Source organism: Bombina bombina, chromosome 3, assembly GCF_027579735.1.
Source record: "Bombina bombina isolate aBomBom1 chromosome 3, aBomBom1.pri, whole genome shotgun sequence".
NCBI classification, from domain to species: domain Eukaryota; kingdom Metazoa; phylum Chordata; class Amphibia; order Anura; family Bombinatoridae; genus Bombina; species Bombina bombina.
Genome location: NC_069501.1, coordinates 1162384558 through 1162405942, shown reverse-complemented (window position 1 = coordinate 1162405942; position 21385 = coordinate 1162384558). Strand labels below are relative to the sequence as shown.

Genomic DNA, 21385 nt, shown 5'->3' with positions numbered 1-21385 from the left:
CAGCTGAGAAACCCCTCTTCTGGAGAGGGCATGAAAATAAATAAACTATGCCCCCTTTATCCTTACCTAGGAGCTTTGGATTATAACCCTTATATTCCTAGTTCTATCCTAGTTTTGTATTAGGCTTTTACTTACCCACATTTACTGCTAACGCTTACCTTGGGTGCCAGTTTCCATTAGGTATGTAGTAACAACTCCAGGAATGAGGCTGGTTTGGGGTGCTCAGGGGAATCCTTTTGGATGCCTCCATCTTCCACGGGGGTGGGGGGGTGATTTAGTCAAGGTCAGGTCACTTTGTGCCCAATTTCTAACTAAGGTAAGAAGGTAGCATATGCACATTGCCTGTTTGAAGATTACAAAACTGAGTCTGAAGGCTTTTCTGTATTTCAGTATCGTAGCACAGATCGTCCTGCTGGTTCCCAGGATATTCAGTATATCAGCAGTTAAGGTATATCTTTAACTAGCTATGGTTTCTCTTTTTTTTCCTTTCTTCCTTTGCTGTTTAGCAGCCTTGAGCCCCAAAAATTGCCAGTGACTAAGAAATGTGTGGTGATTAAAGGGATACAAAAACCCACATTTTGTCTTTCATTATCCAGATAGATCATCAAATTTTAAGCAATTTTCTAATTTACTCCTATTATCAATTTTTCTTCATTCTCTTGTAATCTTTATTTGAAAAAGCAGGAATATCAGCTTAGGCGCCAGCCCATTTTTTTGTTTAAGCACCCTGGGTACATTTAGCCACCAATCAACAAGCGCTATCCAGGTGCTGAAACAAAAATGGTCTGGTTCCTAAGCTTACATTCATGCTTTTCAAATAAAGATACCAATAGAAGAAAAATTGATAATTGGAGTAAATCAGAAAGTTTCTTAAAATTGCATGCTCTATATGAATAGAGAGAGAAAAAAATGGGTTCCATATCTCTGGGATGAAAAGAAATAGTGTTTTAAACCTTTATTGGACAAGTGTTTGGAGGGCAGTTGAGATTATAACTTTCCTTCTGTACAAGCTTTAAACTAATTAGATTCTGATGTTGAAAATCTTAAGAAATGTTTCTTTCAGTAACCGTGTTTCACCATATACTATTTATGTTCTCTGCCACAAAAGATGCAGAAAGCTGGTTCTTATAAAAATATGCTATTTCTTATGTTCATGATTTCTTATATACGAGTGTCAGCTATGACGTTTTTTATACTGTAACTGAAGATATGAATGATGTGACTCAATGCAAGAAATATGGTAGACTGTAGCTTGGCACGGCAAGCATTATGGCTAAACATTGTGATTCTGAAGCCAGTTCTAAAATTAATCTTTTTAACCTTATTTTTGATAGCACCATTCTCATTGGTAAAAAGCTAGGAAAAGTCCCTTTTATCTACAATATAGGAGAAGAGTATCTTTTGTTTTTTTCTTTGAACAACACTCTGTCTCACTCCCCTAAGCATTTTACTACTAGAGAAACATTTATCAAACATAAAGCCCTTCTGCTTCTGCAAAAGGAATAGACAGAGACAAGTTTACATCTGCACAAAAGTCCCTGTTTTGGTGTCTTCATCCAATCAGTTCCTGTGAGTCTGTACCTTATTATGTTTGTTTACGTACAAACCATTAGAGATCAGTGAGTCCTGGAGATTGTCAGATTATTTCCTAGAGTTCAACCTGAATGGCAGTTTTCCAGTTAATCTATCACCTCCTCCAGTCTCAAAAAAGCTAGGAAGTTTCTAATTCATGGATTTGCAGGTTTTATTCCTGAATGCTCCTGATTAAAATGGGCAATGGATTGTGATGACTAGTGCTGTACTTTAGAGCACTCAAACATTTTCTAAAACCTCAGTTATTCAAAATGTATTTGCCTATGACAGTGATAGCTTTAATTCCAGATGTGTCTTTTGTGATATCTATAGATAAGGAACCATCTTGCCAATAGTAAAAAACTGAGAAATGCATAAAAAAAAACCCATCTAATTTAAAATGGGTTTAAAAGTGGGCCAAAAAGAACTGTAAGGCATGTAAAATACCATCAGTTCTTGAATGACAACTTCCACATCTTTTACTATATAAGAAATTTTCAGATAAACAATTGTAGGTAACCTTTTGTTGTTTATCTTATTAATTGTAATTGTGGGCTTCAATATATGGGACGTGACAGTTGTTCCATAGGGTTTCTCAAACACAGTGTGTTCAGACACTGTGCTTTAGAACATATTTGTAGTCTTAAATTTTAAAAATATTTCCTCTTGAAAATATTACACCTATTAACACATATGATTATTTTGGATATATACAAGTTACAAACACTCAATCCCTCTGGTTTGAATGAACATATAGATTTGACAGCTTTCAAATAGTTCACAAACAATCATCACTATTTTTTTCCTACAATTTTATTTGCACCTTTCTTATTCCATTTTTCTTGGCTCACTCATTCAATCTCCTTTCATATATATCAATCTTTTCACATTTTTCACATCAGTTTGACTCATTATAGATCCACACAACTTTACACATTTACTTCTTGTAGCAGGCTCAGAATGACAGGCTAATAATACAAATAGTTACAACACAAATTGTGCAATCTCAAAAAAACTAAAAAAATATTCAACTAAATGCACCCAGAAAAAAGCTAATTTATTATCCAGTCAAATAACTGTAGAATATGCAGGACCTGCTGAGGATTTGAGAGATAGTCTGTCATTCTGACAACTAAAAATATGTGATAAGGTACACATGTATACACCTTCAAGAAATAAACTAAATTTCAATTAAGTGAAACGATACTGCAATACACTTTCAAGGTAAGTCCAGAGTATTTCTGACTCCCCCAAGGTGATATGTCCCTCAAAAGAACGAGAGAAATACAGACACAGCATAATTCTGTATTAAAATAAGCTCTCCTTCTTAATCAAAGTACCTTTCCATCCTGGTGACATGCCAGGAGGGAGGCACATCACCAGGAGGGGAATGAGCTTTGAGTTAAGTTGGAAGTCGCATTTTAAACAGGGTACACAAGTATATTGTAGCTGGAAGTTCATCAAACTTTGTGTTAAAGGACTGGGCATTTTTGAGAACTTAAATGTTACCCTAACTCATGCACCCCAAATGACTTTTTAGTGCCTGTATTGTTTTAAATTGCTTTTATTTGTTTTTAAAAGTGAATATATGTAATAATAAATTATTTTGACGGAAAAGTATCAGTTAATTGTGAGCTGCACAAATATGACTCTTGTCTTTGGTTTACCAGATTTTTTCAGCTATCTCTCAGTAGTGTATTGCTGCTCCTTTACCAAATGATACCAAGAGAGCAAAACAAAATAACAAAAGTACAGTGCATTGGAAAGTTGTTTAAAATGTTATGATCTATCTGAATCATGAAAGAAAAAAATTTGGTTTCATGTCCCTTTAAGTGTTAAAATTTTGTTGGTATCATACAAAAGTTTATTGTTCTTTGTCTACTCAAGCCTTATGTGTGATCTTGAGAAAGGGCCAAAACATTGACATATATATATTTCTAGATTTTAATATAGTATTTAAATAAAACTACAGTTTTTAAATAATACCTGAGATTCCCAGTTGTAGATTTTTTTTCTGTTTTCATGTAATTGTATTTCTTTCCTAAGATATGGTCAGTCCACAGCTTCATCAATTACTTTTGGGAATACCACTCCTGGCCAGCCGGAGGAGGCAAAGAGCACAGCAAAGCTGTTAAGTATTATTTCCCTTCCCACAATCCCCAGTCATTCTCTTTGCCTTCGGTGCAAGGAGGAGGTGAAGTTTTGGTGTCTGAAGAAAAGAAGATTTTATTATTTTGAAAGCAAGACTAGGTTTGCTCTGATCTTGCCTGTGTTCTGGGTATAGCTGTAGTACATGTTAATCTCTTCAGTAGAGTAGTGGTGGCTTTAAAGCAGTTAGAAACTTGTTAGGTGGGCCTTGCTGCGTTTTCCTAACATTGTTGCTGCCCTTAGATAGAAAGCCAGAGTAGGTTTACTCTGTTCTATCTTTTTTTCTACAGGCCTCTGTGAGGAGTGGCATCCTCTCACGTCGGGTAAGCTGTCCTCCTGCTGGACGGCTAGATAGAGGTAAGTGCCTTTCTATCTTTTAGGGTGGAGGTATGGCACTTAAGATTTTAAACTAATTGGCAGCATCGTTTTTGGGACATATATATATATATATATCCTTTATGCAGGATATTATGAAGAGCAGGGAGCAGACACTGATATGTGATAAGAGACAAGAATTATACTTTTTGCTGTTTAAAAGTTTTTCCCATTTTATTAACTGTGGGCTGTATGTTGCTTTGTTAAGTTCTGTTTAGACACTGATTTAACAGGTGGGCTAGTTCGCTCTCAGATTTATTTAGAGCGGGGTTGTTATTATCTTTGACAATGTCTTTTTAATGTTTGAAGGTGCAAACTTTGAGACCATACTAGGTACATGCGCTGGTGTCTATCTGATTGTACCCAGTAAGGGTTTATGGCAAACAGAGCTTTGGGCTAAATTGCATTTCCATTAGAAGGGGAAAGTCATGTCCGGTAGACATGTTTCCTTTATTGCACAGCTCCTTCTTGGTGGGTGAGATGCTGAGAATCGCGTGCATTTTTTTTCTCTCTGGGAACTAGGACTAGGTCCAGTAGCTTGCTAGAGTGGTACTTGACACGCCTCTCTGTTTCTGTTCTAAGTTTAAACAGAGCAGCGTTCTCACAGCTGAAGAAAATATTTTCTTCTCTGTGTGAGTTCGGCAGGGAGCTCTGCCGTCTTTTGCTCGGTGTTGTTGTTGTTATTGATAGCAGTAAAGGAACCGCTGCATCTTGAGAGTACGTTTATGTTTTAAATCATGCATAAGACATACATAATAATTGTTCAGATGATTTTTATTGTGCCTGGGGTACTGTTTTTTAAATTGACTGTACATAATAATTTTTATTTATGTTTATTTTCTATTATCAAATAGTGTTATGTATTGAGGCACAATTTCTTTGTTTTCCAAACTATTCTGTAACTAGAATGCATGTTGTACCCTGAAGCATTTTTGGTTTTGCATATGCAATTCAGTGCTATATGATTATTTTTTAACTCTTTAATTATAATATTGATTGTTGCCCACTGAGCCCATTGTCTCTAAGGTTGATGCTGTTTAGGCAATGCCACAGCTTTCTTCTCAATCGTCCCAATCCTTTATGGTGTCACATGCAGTGCCCTGTGGTTCCTCTCAATCTCCTGGAGGAGTTATTTGCTTGCAGAATTTGCTGCCCAGGTATCTTCTGCGATATCTGTGGCATTATCTGTTTTTCCTATACTTATGGGAAATCGCAAGAAGAATATTAGAGAATTCTATTAATTCTTCCTTTAGTTCAAAAGGGTCAGTTCATGGTGACCATAGACCTGGAGGACTTGCAATTTCAAGTTCCTGAGTTTTGCCTTTATATCAAACACTTTCAGCTTGTCACTCTTCCTTTTGGCCTTGCCACGGCTCCCAGAGGGGGCTATCTTGACAGTGATCAGGTTTCCGGGAATTGCTGTGGTGCCCTTCCTGGACGACATAATGGTTCAGGCGCCATCTTTTCATCAAGCAAACTCTCATACAGAGATCTTTTTTCATTCCCACGGATGGGAAGTGATTCTGAAAATGAGTTCCCTTGTTCCAGCTACAAGAATAGTTTTATTAGGGACCATCTTAGTTTCCCTATTTCTGAAAATAATTTTGTCAGAGGTCAGAAAATATTATAAGGATTAGTTCTTCTTGTTTCTTTAGGTACTCTTCTGTTTGGCCCTTCAGTGGCTCAAGGTATGGAGGTAATTGGTCTGATGGTTGTTTCATTGGACAATCATCCCTTTACTCGATTCCATCTGAGAGTCTGCTGTTATGCATGTTCAGATAGTGGACCGGGGACCTTGTGGCTCTGTGTATGTCGATAGATCTAGATCTGTCGACATGAGAATCTTCCATGTGGATCAGAGAGGGGAATTAGTGGTAGATCGCTCGCTAAGCTTGTGAGAGGTAGCGGGATTGTTGTCGCATTCCCTAGAATCTTTTGGTTTACTCAGGAGCATCTGTCTCGGGGCACATGCTTCCGGAGACTTTCCTGAGTAATAGTGGCCACGGTTGCTAGCCTGTTGAGTGGACTTGAGAGGAGTCTGCTCATCTTAGAGTTGAGCGAGATCTACAGTGCTCTGATGGCTTTGCCTCAGTTGTCTTAACCGTTTTTTTTTAAGTTCTAGTTGAACAATGTCATCTCAGTGGTTTACATTAACCACCTGGGAGGAATCTGGAGTTCCTTTGCCATGGTTGGCGTGGATTGTTCCGTGGGAGGATGCTCACATTCGTTTTTTCACTTTTCACATTTCAGGAGTGAATACCAGGAGCGGACTTCTTAAACAGTCAGGTTTTTCATCCCGGGGAATGGGAGCTTCTCCCGGAGATGTTCTTCAGGTTAACCCTCAAATGGGGGGTGCTGGAGTTGGAGATGGCAGTACGCCAAGCTTTCAAGTTATGTTAAAGGTCAAGAGATCAGCAGGCTGCTCTGTTAAAAACCCTGGCGGTTCTGTGGGATTTCAGTCTGACATCCCTGTTCCTCAGTTTGCTCTCCTTCCACGAGTCATGGCTCCTATCAAATGGGAGTGAGCATTGGTATTTTAATAGTTCCTGCATAGTCTTGCATTATCTGGTATACAGACCTAGCAGATATGTATTTCTTCCAGCTTTGTGGACCTTCTAATTCAGGGTCCATTCTTTCATCAAACTTTTGTTTTCTCGGAAGCTTTCTGTTTGGAGATTGAATGCTTAGTTCTGTCTAAGCGTTGTTTTTCTGAATCGGCCATTGGACCATGATTCAGGCTCGCAAGCCTATTACTGGTAATTTTTACCATAAGGCATGGCGTAAATTCCCTGATTGGTGTGAATCTCAGGACTACTCTTTGCTCTTTGAAGTAGGGTCAGGATTTCTAGGGGTTTTGCCCTTTCTCAGGGAAGGTCTGGAGGACGGTTTGTCAGTCAGTTTTCTGAAGGGTCAGATTTCTGCGTTATCTTTTTTTACACAAGTGTCTGGCGGATGTGCCAGACATGTAATCTTTTTGTCAGACTCTGGTTAGTATCAGGCCTGTGTTTAAGTCTGTTGCTCCTCTTGGAGTTTTAACCTTGGTTTTAAGGTTTTGCAGCAGGCTCAGTTTGAGCCATGGCATTCCATAGGTTTTAATTATTTTTATGTTGGAGGTTTTCTTTTTTGCTATATCTTCTGCTCGGAGAGTTTAGGTACTCTCGGCTTTGCAGTGTGATTCGCTTTATCTTATTTTGGATAAGGCGGTTATTTATCCTAAGTGGAAATTTTGTTTGGGAATGTGTTGTTCCCTCTCTGTGTCCTCATTCTTATATGTTGAGGAACGTGTGTGCACAATTTGAATGTTGTGCGTACTTAATATTTTTTCTTCTGTTTTTTTTTGTTTGTTTTCTCTGTATCACAAAGCTACTGCTACTTCTCTTTTCTTTGGTTTCTTTTGGGCTGCAGTCTCCTGAGAGAGTTATAGCTCATTACTCGAGGGCTGTCTCTTCGTCTAGGATTTTCACAGATGAAGCTTCTGTGGATCGGTTTTGCAAGGCTGCAACTTGGTCTTCCTTGCATACTCTTTCAAAGTTTTCAAATTTGATTATTTTGCCTCGGCTGAGGCTTCTTTTGGGAGAAAGGTTATTCAAGCGGTGGTGCCTTCTGTTTAGGTCTGCCTGACTCACCATATCTTAGGAAAGAAAAGCAGTAATGTGTTAAAGTGGACACATATTAAATGCATATAACACATTACACATTCTGCAACACACACACTTGGTGTAATATTTTATGAAGGCTAAAGGTGTACTACCCATATATAATATTTAATGTGTCTATCTTGAGTGTTGTATTTTGTTTTAAGCAATTAATAATTAGAACCTTTGCATCATTTTATCAACACAAGAACTTGAAAATGGAATATTGTATTAGACAAGTCTGAACATATGGTGATTCCTATGTCATTTCATGCTGTTCATCTCATTCTCATGTTGCAGTGCTTTCATGATCCTGTTCTCATCACAGATCACACATCACTTGATAATACCTGAACTGCTGCTTAGGTGCTTTGATTAAGTCCAAGGGAGATTCTAATGCATCATAAATATATTAGAAATAGGAATTAAATAGATATGTACACAGTTGATGTTTTATTTTTAAAAACAACTTTTTGGGGGGAAGACCTTTATCTATTATAATAAATATAGCATGTCACAAGGTTTGACCCCCCTCTTTACTCTTATTTGCACTAGATGAAAAATAACATTGCTTTAAAATTATAGCTTAGAAAAGAAGGATTTTTCTTAGATTGGTTTTTGAATGAAAGAGTTCAAGAAAGGCAAACAGGTCTATTAATTAAAGTTTTTATCTTTTGGATAAATTACTGTGTTAAAAGATTAGAAATATCAAAGCAGGCTGCCAAAACAATCCACACAACCTTGCACACAATTCCTGTTTCTATTTGAATTAGATTAGAAGGGATAGTAACAACTCAACCTTGTGTGATAATTGGATATCTCGCAACAGGCTGCCTGAAAGTGGGAAAGGCAACGCATATCCACTGTTGTTATAGATGTCTCTTAGGAGTAGAAATCGGTTCAGTGAGCAATTAATTTAAAAACAAAACCTGAAATGAAAATGTATGTGCTTTAACTTAAAATAGTCCTATTCCCCTCCGGGTTGTTAATTACTTTAATGTTTTTGAGTACTATTTTGACAGATAGATTGGGAAATGTGCCAGGCTGACAGCAGTCAATCACTATCTACAAAATGAGTGTAGGTTATCTTGGGGCATATCACTTGTGCATTTTCAACACTGAAATTAACATTAATTAGTAAACAACATTTTTAGAAAGATACCTCATCTCACATGAAATTTAATATGATTTTTTGTTTTATTATTTGTGACAGAACTGGGTAGAAAAAGCAGAGAAACAGACACTTCTGTCGGATACACTTGATTTGTCCGAACTCTTCCATCCAGATACTTTTCTCAATGCTTTACGTCAAGAGACTGCAAGGTAAGTTTCAAACTGGATTAGAGGTAATGCTATAAGTACAAAAGGTAATTATTGAGACTTTAGAGCATTTTAGGTCTAAAAGCAGTAAATTCTTAGAAAGAGCCTTAAAGGGACATAAAACCCATAAAAGTCCTATCTGTTATTCTTATTGGTATGTTTAATTACAATAAAGGTCCTGATCATAGTCGTTAATTCAGTATAGTGGATGATTTGTATCAAATTATTTTCAGGTGGATGTATAGATGGGTCTCCCAATGTATGTATTGACAATCAACAGTGCACACAATATATAATACTGAATTAATGATCCTAGAAGAACATTTGAACATTAAGTATAAAGTGTATTTCATACAGGTGGGGAGAGTCCACAATCTATTAATCCTGGTAATTACTCTTCTCTACCACTAGGAGGAGGCAAAAGATTCCCAAACCCCAAGAGCCCCATAAAACCCCTCCCACCTTACACATACCTCAGTCTTTATTTTGCCTCCGCTGGAGGTGGTTGAAGTATAAAGAATTGCATTTGCTGAGGCCCTATTTCCACTCAGAGTACAGTTCTTGTCAAAGGGATGTAAATGGGGTGTGGTTAGGAATTTTTTCTTTCACCTGATGGGAAATTTTTCTTAAACCTTACTTAATTTGTTGCTGATATGTTGCAATACTGGTTTAGCTGTCTGCTGCTTATTTGCTGGTAGACAAGGTATAATTTGTTTAACATATGAGTCACTCTATTGCTATGTTATGGGCATAATAAATTTGTATATATATTTGCTAATATATATGGCCCTTGGATAGAATCCTTTACAATATTCCCTTGCTAACAATAAACCAATTCCCCCAAGGGAGGGGACCCCGAGTGCACCTGCCACTGCAAGCACTCACAGTCCCTTACTATGTACGTGTATATATTCCCCAAAGTAAAGCTGTTCTCAATATCCTAGGTTGCGTCTCAAAATCATACTAATTACGGGGAAACACACTACTTACCCCCACTTCACGGCCCACACTTCTATACATGGTGTAGTTTGGCCTTTTTTTGAGACTCCTCTCCTAGGCTCTGTTTGGCTGTGTGGAAAGAAAAAAAGCTGCCGTGTTTCCACACGCCTCCAGATGATGACGTCACTGGTCGTGGCTGACTTACTGGGGGTAAGGTGGTAATACTAATATCTTTGCAGCTCCGTTGCGGATAATGTCCTATTGGGTACTCAGATACAGGTGCAATACGCCTCCTGGGAACAGTGCTGCTCTCACTCCATTCGGCCAATAGATACTTGCAATCAAACAAAATCCGCAGAGGCAGCAACTTGTAAAAGCACAATGTTTATTATTCTTTTAAAACATGAACAGATGAAAAGCCCAAACAATGCCCTTTAGCTATTAGCTAACGTGCGTTGCGGTTGTGCATGTCAGGCTAACACTTGTCAGGTTAGCGCAGGTCCCTTTAGTCTTTCTATAGTTCTTTCTCGTGTTGGCTGGTTTACGCACATCAAGTTAGCACACATTCGTCCTTAGCTATGCACTATAATTCTTTCTGTCATGTAATTGGCAAGAGTCCATGAGCTAGTGACATATGGGATATACAATCCTACCAGGAGGGGCAAAGTTTCCCAAACCTCAAAATGCCTATAAATACACCCCTCACCACACCCTCAATTCAGTTTTACAAACTTTGCCTCCTATAAAGGTGGTGAAGTAAGTTTGTGCTAAACGTTGATATGCGCTTCTCAGCATTGTTGAAGCCCGATTCCTCTCAGAGTACAGCGAATGTCAGAGGGACGTGAAGGGAGTATCACTTATTTGAATACAATGATTTCCCTAACGGGGGTCTATTTCATAGGTTCTCTGTTATCGGTTGTAGAGATTCATCTCCTACCTCCCTTTTCAGATCGACGATATACTCTCAATTTACCATTACCTCTACTAATAACTGTTTTAGTACTGGTTTGGCTATCTGCTATATGTGGATGGGTGTCTTTTGGTAAGTAAGTTTTCATTACTTAAGACACTCTCAGCTATGGTTTGGCACTTTATGCATTTATATAAAGTTCTAAATATATGTATTGTACTTATATTTGCCATGTTTCAGGTTCATGTATTTCCTTCTGCAGACTGTCAGTTTCATATTTGGGGAATTTAAACATTTTAAGAAATGTATTTCTTACCTGGGGTTTTAGTCTTTTTTTCAATTGACTACTTCTTACTATTGCGGGTATTAGGCCCGCGGGTGCGCCAAATGCTAAACTTCATTGCGTCATTCTTGGTGCGAACATTTTTTGGCGCGTAAAAAGACGTTTATGACGCAACTTCGTCATTTCCGGCGTCATACGTGACACCGAGACCTTTCACACGGCGGCGTCATTAGTGACGCGAGTGTGTCATTTCCGGTTATTTATGGCGCCAAAAAAAGTTTACGTTACATTGTGCATCGTACTTGGAGCCAAATTTTTTTCATTATTTCAATACCCCATTGATGTTTGCCTCTTGCTTTTTTCTCTATCAGAGGCCTATGCTTTTGCATTTTTTCCCATTCCTGAAACTGTCATATAAGGAAATAGATAATTTTGCTTTATATGTTGTTTTTTCTCTTACATTGAGCAAGATGTCCCAATCTGATCCTGCCTCAGAAGTTTCTGCTGGAACATTGCTGCCTGACATCGGTTCTACCAAAGCTAAATGCATTTGTTGTAAAAGTGTAGAAATTATTCCACCGTCATTTGTAATAGTTGTCATGATAAACTTTTACATGCAGATAGTGTTTCCATCAGTAATAGTACATTGCCAGTTGCAGTTCCTTCAACTTCTAATGTACATGATATACCTGTAAATTTTAAATATTGAAGGTAAGAAGGCGCCTTCTTACCTTCAATATAGATTCGCTCATCGTACCCCAAACATTTGGAAGAGCTGCCGTTTATTGGACTCGATTGGACTTTTTATCCGATATTTGCTTCCGTGAGCGCACCTTTACAGGGAGTCCATAAAACCCTGAAACCTCTGTAAATTTTAAAGAATTTGTTTCTGATTCTATTCTGAAGGCTTTGTCTGCATTTCCACCTTCTAATAAATGTAAAAGGTCTTTTAAAACTTCTCATTTAGCTGATGAAATTTCAAATGACCAGCAACATAATAATTTATCCTCTTCTGATGAGGATCTATCTGATTCAGAAGATCCTTCCTCAGACATTGACACTGACAAATCTACTTATTTATTTAAAATAGAGTATATGCGTTCTTTATTAAAAGAAGTGTTAATTACTTTGGATATTGAGGTAACCAGTCCTATTGACGTTCAGTCTAATAAACATTTAAATGCTGTTTTTAAACCTCCTGTGGTTTCCCCAGGGGTTTTTCTTATTCCTGAGGTTATTTCTGATATTATTTTTTATTCCTTCTTCAAGGTTTAAAAAATTGTATCCTTTACTAGCAAAATATATAGAGTTTTGGGAAAACATCCCCAAAGTTGATGGGGCTATTTCTACTCTTGCTAAACGTACCACTATTCCTATGGAAGATAGTACTTCCTTTAAGGATCCTTTAGATAGGAAGCTTGAATCCTATCTAAGGAAGGCCTATTTATATTCAGGTCATCTTCTCAGACCTGCTATTTCTTTGGCTGATGTTGCGGCTGCCTCAACTTTTTGGTTGGAGAATTTAGCGCAACAAGAATTGGATCCTGACATATCTAGCATTACTCGCTTACTGCAACATGCTAATCATTTTATTTGTGATGCCATTTTTTATATTATCAAAATTGATGTTAGATCCATGTCTTTAGCTGTATTAGCTAGAAGAGCTTTGTGGCTTAAATCTTGGAATGCTGATATGACATCTAAATCTAGATTACTATCTCTTTCTTTCCAAGGTAATAATTTATTTGGTTCTCAGTTGGATTCTATTATTTCAACTATCACTGGATGAAAGGAGTTTTTTTGCCTCAGGATAAAAAACCTAAGGACAAATCTAAGGCTTCTAACCGTTTTCGTTCCTTTCGTCAGAATAAGGAACAAAAACTCAATCCTCCTCCCAAGGAATCTGCTTCCAGTTGGAAGCCTTCCTCAAATTGGAATAAATCCAAACCATTTAGGAAACCAAAGTCTGCCCCTAAGTCCGCATGAAGGTGCAGCCCTCATTCCAGCTCAGCTGGTAGGGGGCAGATTAAGGTTTTTCAAGGATTTTTGGATAAAATCTGTCCAAAATCATTGGATTCAGAGCATTGTCTCTCAAGGGTATCGAATAGGATTCAAAGTAAGACCTCCTGTGAGAAGATTTTTTCTCTCACGCATCCCTGTAAATCCAGTAAAAGCTCAGGCTTTTCTGAAGTGTGTTTCAGACCTGGAGTCTTCAGGGGTAATCATGCCAGTTCCTCCTCAGGAACAAGGCTTGGGGTTTTATTCAAACCTATTCATTGTACCAAAGAAAGAAAATTTGTTCAGACCAGTTCTGGATCTGAATATTTTGAATCGTTATGTAAGAGTACCAACTTTCAAGATGGTGACTATAAGGACTATTCTGCCTTTTGTTCAGCAAGGACATTATATGTCCACAATAGACTTGCAGGATGCATACCTTCATATCCCGATTCATCCAGAACACTATCAGTTTCTGAGATTCTCTTTTCTAGACAAGCATTATTAATTTGTTGCTCTTCCATTTGGCCTAGCAACAGCTCCAAGAATCTTTTCAAAGGTTCTGGGTGCCCTACTATCTGTAATCAGAGAACAGGGTATTGCGGTGTTTCCTTATTTGGACAATATCTTGGTACTAGCTCAATCTTTACATACTGTAGAATCTCACACGAATCAACTAGTGTTGTTTCTTCGGAAACATGGTTGGAGGATCAATTTACCAAAAAGTTTCTTGATTCCTCAGACAAGGGTCACCTTTTTAGGTTTCCAGATAGATTTAGTGTCCATGACTCTGTCTCTAACAGACAAGAGACGTTTAAAATTGGTTGCAGCATGCCGGCACCTTGAGTCTCAGTCATTCCCTTCAGTGGCTATGTGCATGGAAGTTTTAGGTCTCATGACTGCAGCATAGGAAGCGATCCCCTTTGCTCGTTTTCACATGAGATCTCTACAGCTTTGCATGCTGAATCAATGGTGCAGGGATTATACAAATATATCACAATTAATATCCTTGAATCCCAATGTACGACACTCTCTGACATGGTGGATAGATCACCATCGTTTGGTCCAAGGGGCCTCTTTTGTTCGGCCAACCTGGACTGTGATCTCAACAGATGCGAGTCTTTCAAGTTGGGGAGCTGTTTGGGGATCTCTGACAGCACAAGGGGTTTGGAAATCTCAAGAGGCGAGATTGCCAATAAATATTTTAGAATTCCGTGCAATTCTCAGGGCTCTTCAGTTTTGGCCTCTGCTAAAGAGAGAACCGTTCATTTGTTTTCAGACAGACAATATCACAACTGTGGCTTATGTCAATCATCAGGGTGGGACTCACAGTCCCCAAGCTATGAAAGAAGTATCTCGGATACTTACTTGGGCGGAATCCAGCTCCTGTCTAATCTCTGCGGTGCATATCCCAGGTGTAGACAATTGGGAGGCGGATTATCTCAGCCGCTAGACTTTACATCCAGGGGAGTGGTCTCTCCATCCAGATGTGTTTTCTCAGATTGTTCAGATGTGGGGTCTTCCAGAGATAGATCTCATGGCCTCTCATCTAAACAAGAAACTTGCCAGATACCTGTCCAGGTCCAGGGATGTTCAGGCGGAAGCAGTGGATGCACTGACACTTCCTTGGTGTTATCATCCTGCTTACATCTTCCCGCCTCTAGTTCTCCTTCCAAGAGTGATCTCCAAAATCATCATGGAACAGTCTTTTGTGTTGCTGGTGGCTCCAGCATGGCCACACAGGTTTTGGTATGCGGATCTGGTGCGGATGTGCCCGCCTTGGCTACTTCCGTTACGGCCGGACCTACTATCTCAAGGTCCCTTTTTCCACAAGGATCTCAAATCATTAAATTTGAAGGTGTGGAAATTGAACGCTTAGTTATAAGTCATAGAGGTTTCTCTGACTCAGTGATTAATACTATGTTACAAGCTCGTAAATCTGTCTCTAGAAAGATTTATTATAGAGTTTGGAAGACTTACATTTCATGGTGTTCCTCTCATAAATTCTCCTGGCATTCTTTTAGAATTCCTAGAATTTTAACGTTCCTTCAGGATGGTTTGGATAAGGGTTTGTCTGCAAGTTCCTTGAAAGACAAATCTCTGCTCTTTCTGTTTTATTTCACAGAAAGATTGCTATACTTCCTGATATTCACTGTTTTGTACAGGCTTTAGTTAGTATTAAGCCTGTCATTAAATCAATTTCTCCTCCTTGGAGTCTTAATTTGGTTCTGAAGGCGTTACAGGCTCCTCCATTTGAGCCTATGCATTCTTTGGACATTAAACTACTTTCTTGGAAAGTGTTGTTCCTTTTGGCTATCTCTTCTGCTAGAAGAGTTTCTGAGCTATCTGCTCTTTTTTGTGAGTCTCCTTTTCTGATTTTTCATCAGGATAAGGCAGTTTTGCGGACTTCTTTTCAATTTTTACCTAAGGTTGTGAAATCTAACAACATTAGTAGAGAAATTGTTGTCCCTTCCTTATGTCCTAATCCTAAGAATTCTTTGGAGAGATCCTTACATTCTTTGGATGTGGTAAGAGCTTTGAAATATTATGTGGAAGCTACTAAAGATTTCAGGAAGACTTCCAGTCTATTTGTTTTATTTTCTGGTCCTAGGAAAGGTCAGAAGGCTTCTGCTAGTTCCTTGGCTTCTTGGTTGAAACTTTTGATTCATCAAGCTTATTTGGAGTCAGGTCAGGCCCCGCCTCAGAATATTACAGCTCATTCTACTAGATCAGTTTCCACTTTGTGAGCTTTTAAGAATGAAGCTTCAGTTGATCAGATTTGCAAAGCGGCGACTTGGTCCTCTTTGCATACATTTACTAAATTCTACCGTTTTGATGTATTTGCTTCTTCGGAAGCAATTTTTGGTAGAAAAGTTCTTCAGGCAGCTGTTTCAGTTTGATTCTTCTGCTTTTGATTTAAGTTTTTTTTTTTATGCGGTACATATCCCAGGTGTAGACAATTGGGAAACGGATTATCTCAGCGTCAGACTTTACATCTGGGGGAGTGGTCGCTCCATCCAGATGTGTTTTTTCAGATTGTTCAGATGTGGGGTCTTCCAGAAATAGATCTGATGGCTTCACATCTAAACAAGAAACAGGTATCTTCAGGTGGAGTCAGTGGATGCCTTAGCAGTTCCTTGGTCTTACCAACCTGCTTATATCTTACCGCCTCTAGTTATTCTTCCAAGAGTGATCTCCAAGATCATCATGGAACGATCATTTGTGTTTCTGGTAGCATCAGCATGGCCTCACAGGTTCTGGTATGCGGATCTTGTCCGGGTGTCCAGTTGCCAACCTTGGCCACTTCCTTTCAGACCAGACCTTCTGTCTCAAGGGCCATTTTTCCATCAGGATCTCAAATCATTAAATTTGAAGGAATGGAAATTGAACGCTTAGTGCTTAGTCATAGAGGTTTCTCTGACTCAGTGATTGCTACTATGTTACAGGCTCGTAAATCTGTCTCTGGGAAGATTTATTATCAAGTGTGGAAGACTTATATTTCATGGTGTTCTTCTCATAAATTCTCCTGGCATTCTTTTAGAATTCCTAGAATTTTACAGTTTCTTCAGGATGGTTTGGATAAAGGTGTGTCTGCAAGTTCCTTGAAGGGACAAATCTCTGCTCTTTATGTTTTGTTTCAAAGGAAGATTGCTAAGCTTCCTGATATTCACTGTTTTGTACAGGCTTTGGTCCGTATCAAGCCTGTCATTAAATCAATTTCTCCTCCTTGGAGTCTTAATTTGGTTTTGGAGGCTTTACAGGCTCCTCCTTTTGAGCCTATGCATTCCTTGGATATTAAACTACTTTCTTATAAAGTGTTGTTCCTTTTGGCTATCTCTTCTGCTAGAAGAGTTTCCGAATTATCTGCTCTTTCTTGTGAGTTTCTTTTTCTAATTTTCCATCAGGATAAGGCAGTTTTGCAGACTTCATTTAGATTTCTACATAAGGTTGTGAATTCTAACAACATTAATAGAGAAATTGTTGTCCCCTCTTTGTGTCCTAATCCTAAGAATTCTTTGGAGAGATCCTTACATTCTCTGGATGTTGTAAGAGCTCTGAAATATTATGTGGAAGCTACCAGGCCCGGCGCTTGCATAAAGGCAAGTTAGGCATCTGCCTTAGGGCGCCCAGCAGGGAGGGCGCGCAAACGTAGAGCGGCAATACATTGATATTTAAAAAAACTCAGTGCAGAGAAAGACGCTTGTTTCCGTTAACGTTTAAGTTAGTGCAGCACTGCAGACTGTGCACCGTGAACGCAAAACAGCAACTGTGTGTGTGTGTGGGGCAGCAGCAGAGGAGAAGTTGCTGAGCACTGCAGGGAAGTCTGTTCTGAGACTGAGAGCAGAGTAGTGACACACAGCCAGGCAGCCTGGACTGAGGCAGGAGGGGGATCAAAGTACACGACACAAGGGTTACTAGTGAGACAGAGGGCACTGAGTCACTGTCTCTCACTGATAATCCTCTCCCTCTGAAGATTTATTGCATAGTGGCACTGGCAGCATTAGCATACTACACTACTCCCTCCTTGCTTGTTTCCTGCTGCAGGCTTAAGGTAAGACAAGGGAGGGAGAGGGGGGATGAGTCTGTGACTCATGTAGTTGTCGAGTCGGGTGCAGGGCAAATGTAGCTCTCCTGCTGCAACTTGCATATATCATATGCACTAGACATCACTTTTAGATTAAGAGCCTAGGTCAAGTCTTATTTTCCTCCAGTCCTACTACTAGCCCTGTCATCTAACATTTAACTTCTTGGCTGCCACCTGCCTCTTATGATCTTAAATAGACTAGTATATGTATGTGATGTGTATATATGTGTATAGAGTGTATGTGTATATTTACAGTATATATAAAGTAAGAGAAAAAGTTAGATAGGGCTATTTAGGTATCCTGGATATATATACACATACACATACATACACACATATATGTGTGTATACATATATGAATGTGTATAGAGTGTGTGTATATATATATATGTGTGTGTATATACGTGATAGAGTATATATATATATATATATATATACACACACATATGTGTGTGTATATATGTGTACAGAGTGTGTATATATATATATATATATATATATACATATATGTGTGTGTGTGTGTGTAAGTATATATTTGAAATGTGTAGTATAAATAATATATAGGTAGATCACAGTTATGGCACATATTGTTCTTTTGAGATATATAGTATATATGAGGTAGTGGTTAATATTGTCTGGCTCTAATCTCTTTGGGTGGTAAAGGTGCTTTGCTTATTGTGCCATGGCAATGTGACCTATGGCTGGAAGTAAAAAGTATATATTCAAAGGGGGAAAACAAATTTGTGTTTCTTTCATGTAATTAGCAAGAGTCCATGAGCTAGTGACGTATGGGATATACATTCCTACCAGGAGGGGCAAAGTTTCCCAAACCTCAAAATGCCTATAAATACAGCCCTCACCACACCCACAAATCAGTTTTACAAACTTTGCCTCCTATGGAGGTGGTGAAGTAAGTTTGTGCTAGATTCTACGTTGATATGCGCTCCCCAGTAGGTTGGAGCCCGGTTTTCCTCTCAGCGTGCAGTGAATGTCAGAGGGATGTGAGGAGAGTATTGCCTATTTGAATTCAATGATCTCCTTCTACGGGGTCTATTTCATAGGTTCTCTGTTATCGGTCGTAGAGATTAATCTCTTACCTCCCTTTTCAGATCAACGATATACTCTTATATATACCATTACCTCTACTGATTCTCGTTTCAGTACTGGTTTGGCTTTCTACTACATGTAGATGAGTGTCCTGGGGTAAGTAAGTCTTATTTTCTGTGACACTCTAAGCTATGGTTGGGCACTTTTATATAAAGTTCTAAATATATGTGTTCAAACATTTATTTGCCTTGACTCAGGATGTTCAACGTTCCTTATTGCAGACAGTCAGTTTCATATTTGGGATAATGCATATGAATAAATCAATTTTTTTCTTACCTTAAAATTTGACTTTTTTCCCTGTGGGCTGTTAGGCTCGCGGGGGCTGAAAATGCTTCATTTTATTGCGTCATTCTTGGTGCTGACTTTTTTGGCGCAAAAAATGATTTTCTGTTTCCGGCGTCATACGTGTCGCCGGAAGTTGTGGTTCCTTCATTATGTCCTAATCCTAAGAATTCTAAGGAGAGATCATTGCATTCTTTGGATGTAGTTAGAGCTTTGAAATATTATGTTGAAGCTACTAAGAATTTCCGAAAGACTTCTAGTCTATTTGTTTACTTTTCCGGTTCTAGGAAAGGTCAGAAGGCCTCTGCCATTTCTTTGGCATCTTGGTTGAAATCTTTAATTCATCATGCTTATGTCGAGTCCGGTAAAACTCCGCCTCAAAGGATTCTACTAGCTCAGTTTCTACTTCCTGGGCGTTTAGGAATGAAGCTTCGGTTGATCAGATTTGCAAAGCAGCAACTTGGTCTTCTTTGCATACTTTTACTAAATTCTACCATTTCTCCAACATAGGTGTGTCCGGTCCACGGCGTCATCCTTACTTGTGGGATATTCTCTTCCCCAACAGGAAATGGCAAAGAGCCCAGCAAAGCTGGTCACATGATCCCTCCTAGGCTCCGCCTACCCCAGTCATTCTCTTTGCCGTTGTACAGGCAACATCTCCACGGAGATGGCTTAGAGTTTTTTAGTGTTTAACTGTAGTTTTTCATTATTCAATCAAGAGTTTGTTATTTTCAAATAGTGCTGGTACGTACTATTTACTCAGAAACAGAAAAGAGATGAAGAATTCTGTTTGTATGAGGAAAATGATTTTAGCAACCGTAACTAAAATCCATGGCTGTTCCACACAGGACTGTTGAGAGCAATTAACTTCAGTTGGGGGAACAGTTTGCAGTCTCTTGCTGCTTGAGGTATGACACATTCTAACAAGACGATGTAATGCTGGAAGCTGTCATTTTCCCTATGGGATCCGGTAAGCCATGTTTATTACGATTGTAAATAAGGGCTTCACAAGGGCTTATTTAAACTGTAGACTTTTTTTGGGCTAAATCGATTGATATTAACACCTATTTAGCCTTGAGGAATCATTTATTCTGGGTATTTTGATTTAATAATATCGGCAGGCACTGTTTTAGACACCTTATTCTTTAGGGGCTTTCCCAAAGCATAGGCAGAGTCTCATTTTCGCGCCGGTGTTGCGCACTTGTTTTTGAGAGGCATGGCATGCAGTCGCATGTGAGAGGAGCTCTGATACTTATAAAAGACTTCTGAAGGCGTCATTTGGTATCGTATTCCCCTTTGGGTTTGGTTGGGTCTCAGCAAAGCAGATACCAGGGACTGTAAAGGGGTTTAAAGCTTAAAACGGCTCCGGTTCCGTTATTTTAAGGGTTAAAGCTTCCAAAATTGGTGTGCAATATTTTCAAGGCTTTAAGACGCTGTGGTGAAAATTTGGTGAATTTTGAACAATTCCTTCATGTTTTTTCGCAATTGCAGTAATAAAGTGTGTTCAGTTTAAAATTTAAAGTGACAGTAACGGTTTTATTTTAAAACGTTTTTTGTACTTTCTGATCAAGTTTATGCCTGTTTAACATGTCTGAACTACCAGATAGACTGTGTTCTGAATGTGGGGAAGCCAGAATTCCTATTCATTTAAATAAATGTGATGTATGTGATAATGACAATGATGCCCAAGATGATTCCTCAAGTGAGGGGAGTAAGCATGGTACTGCATCATTCCCTCCTTCGTCTACACGAGTCTTGCCCACTCAGGAGGCCCCTAGTACATCTAGCGCGCCAATTCTCCTTACTATGCAACAATTAACGGCTGTAATGGATAATTCTGTCAAAAACATTTTAGCCAAAATGAACCCTTGTCAGCGTAAGCGTGGCTGCTCTGTTTTAGTTACTGAAGAGCATGACGACGCTGATATTAATATCTCTGAAGGGCCCCTAACCCAATCTGAGGGGGCCAGGGAGGTTTTGTCTGAGGGAGAAATTACTGATTTAGGGAACATTTCTCAGCAGGCTGAATCTGATGTGATTACATTTAAATTTAAATTGGAACATCTCCGCATTTTGCTTAAGGAGGTATTATCCACTCTGGATGATTGTGAAAATTTAGTCATCCCAGAGAAACTATGTAAAATGGACAAGTTCCTAGAGGTGCCGGGGCTCCCAGAAGCTTTTCCTATACCCAAGCGGGTGGCGGACATTGTTAATAAAGAATGGGAAAG

At 38.9% G+C, this 21385-nt stretch overlaps 1 protein-coding gene across 1 annotated transcript in view; it reads left to right on the top strand.

Moving 5' to 3' along the window:
- The window catches only part of DYNC2H1 (dynein cytoplasmic 2 heavy chain 1), a 1178830-nt gene that overhangs the window by 1112498 nt on the left and 44947 nt on the right, over window positions 1-21385 (top strand). Inside the window, exon 84 of the mRNA XM_053705582.1 lies at window positions 8944-9053. Within this exon, the coding sequence (XP_053561557.1) occupies window positions 8944-9053 (110 nt within the window). The remainder of the gene's footprint in view (window positions 1-8943; window positions 9054-21385) is intronic.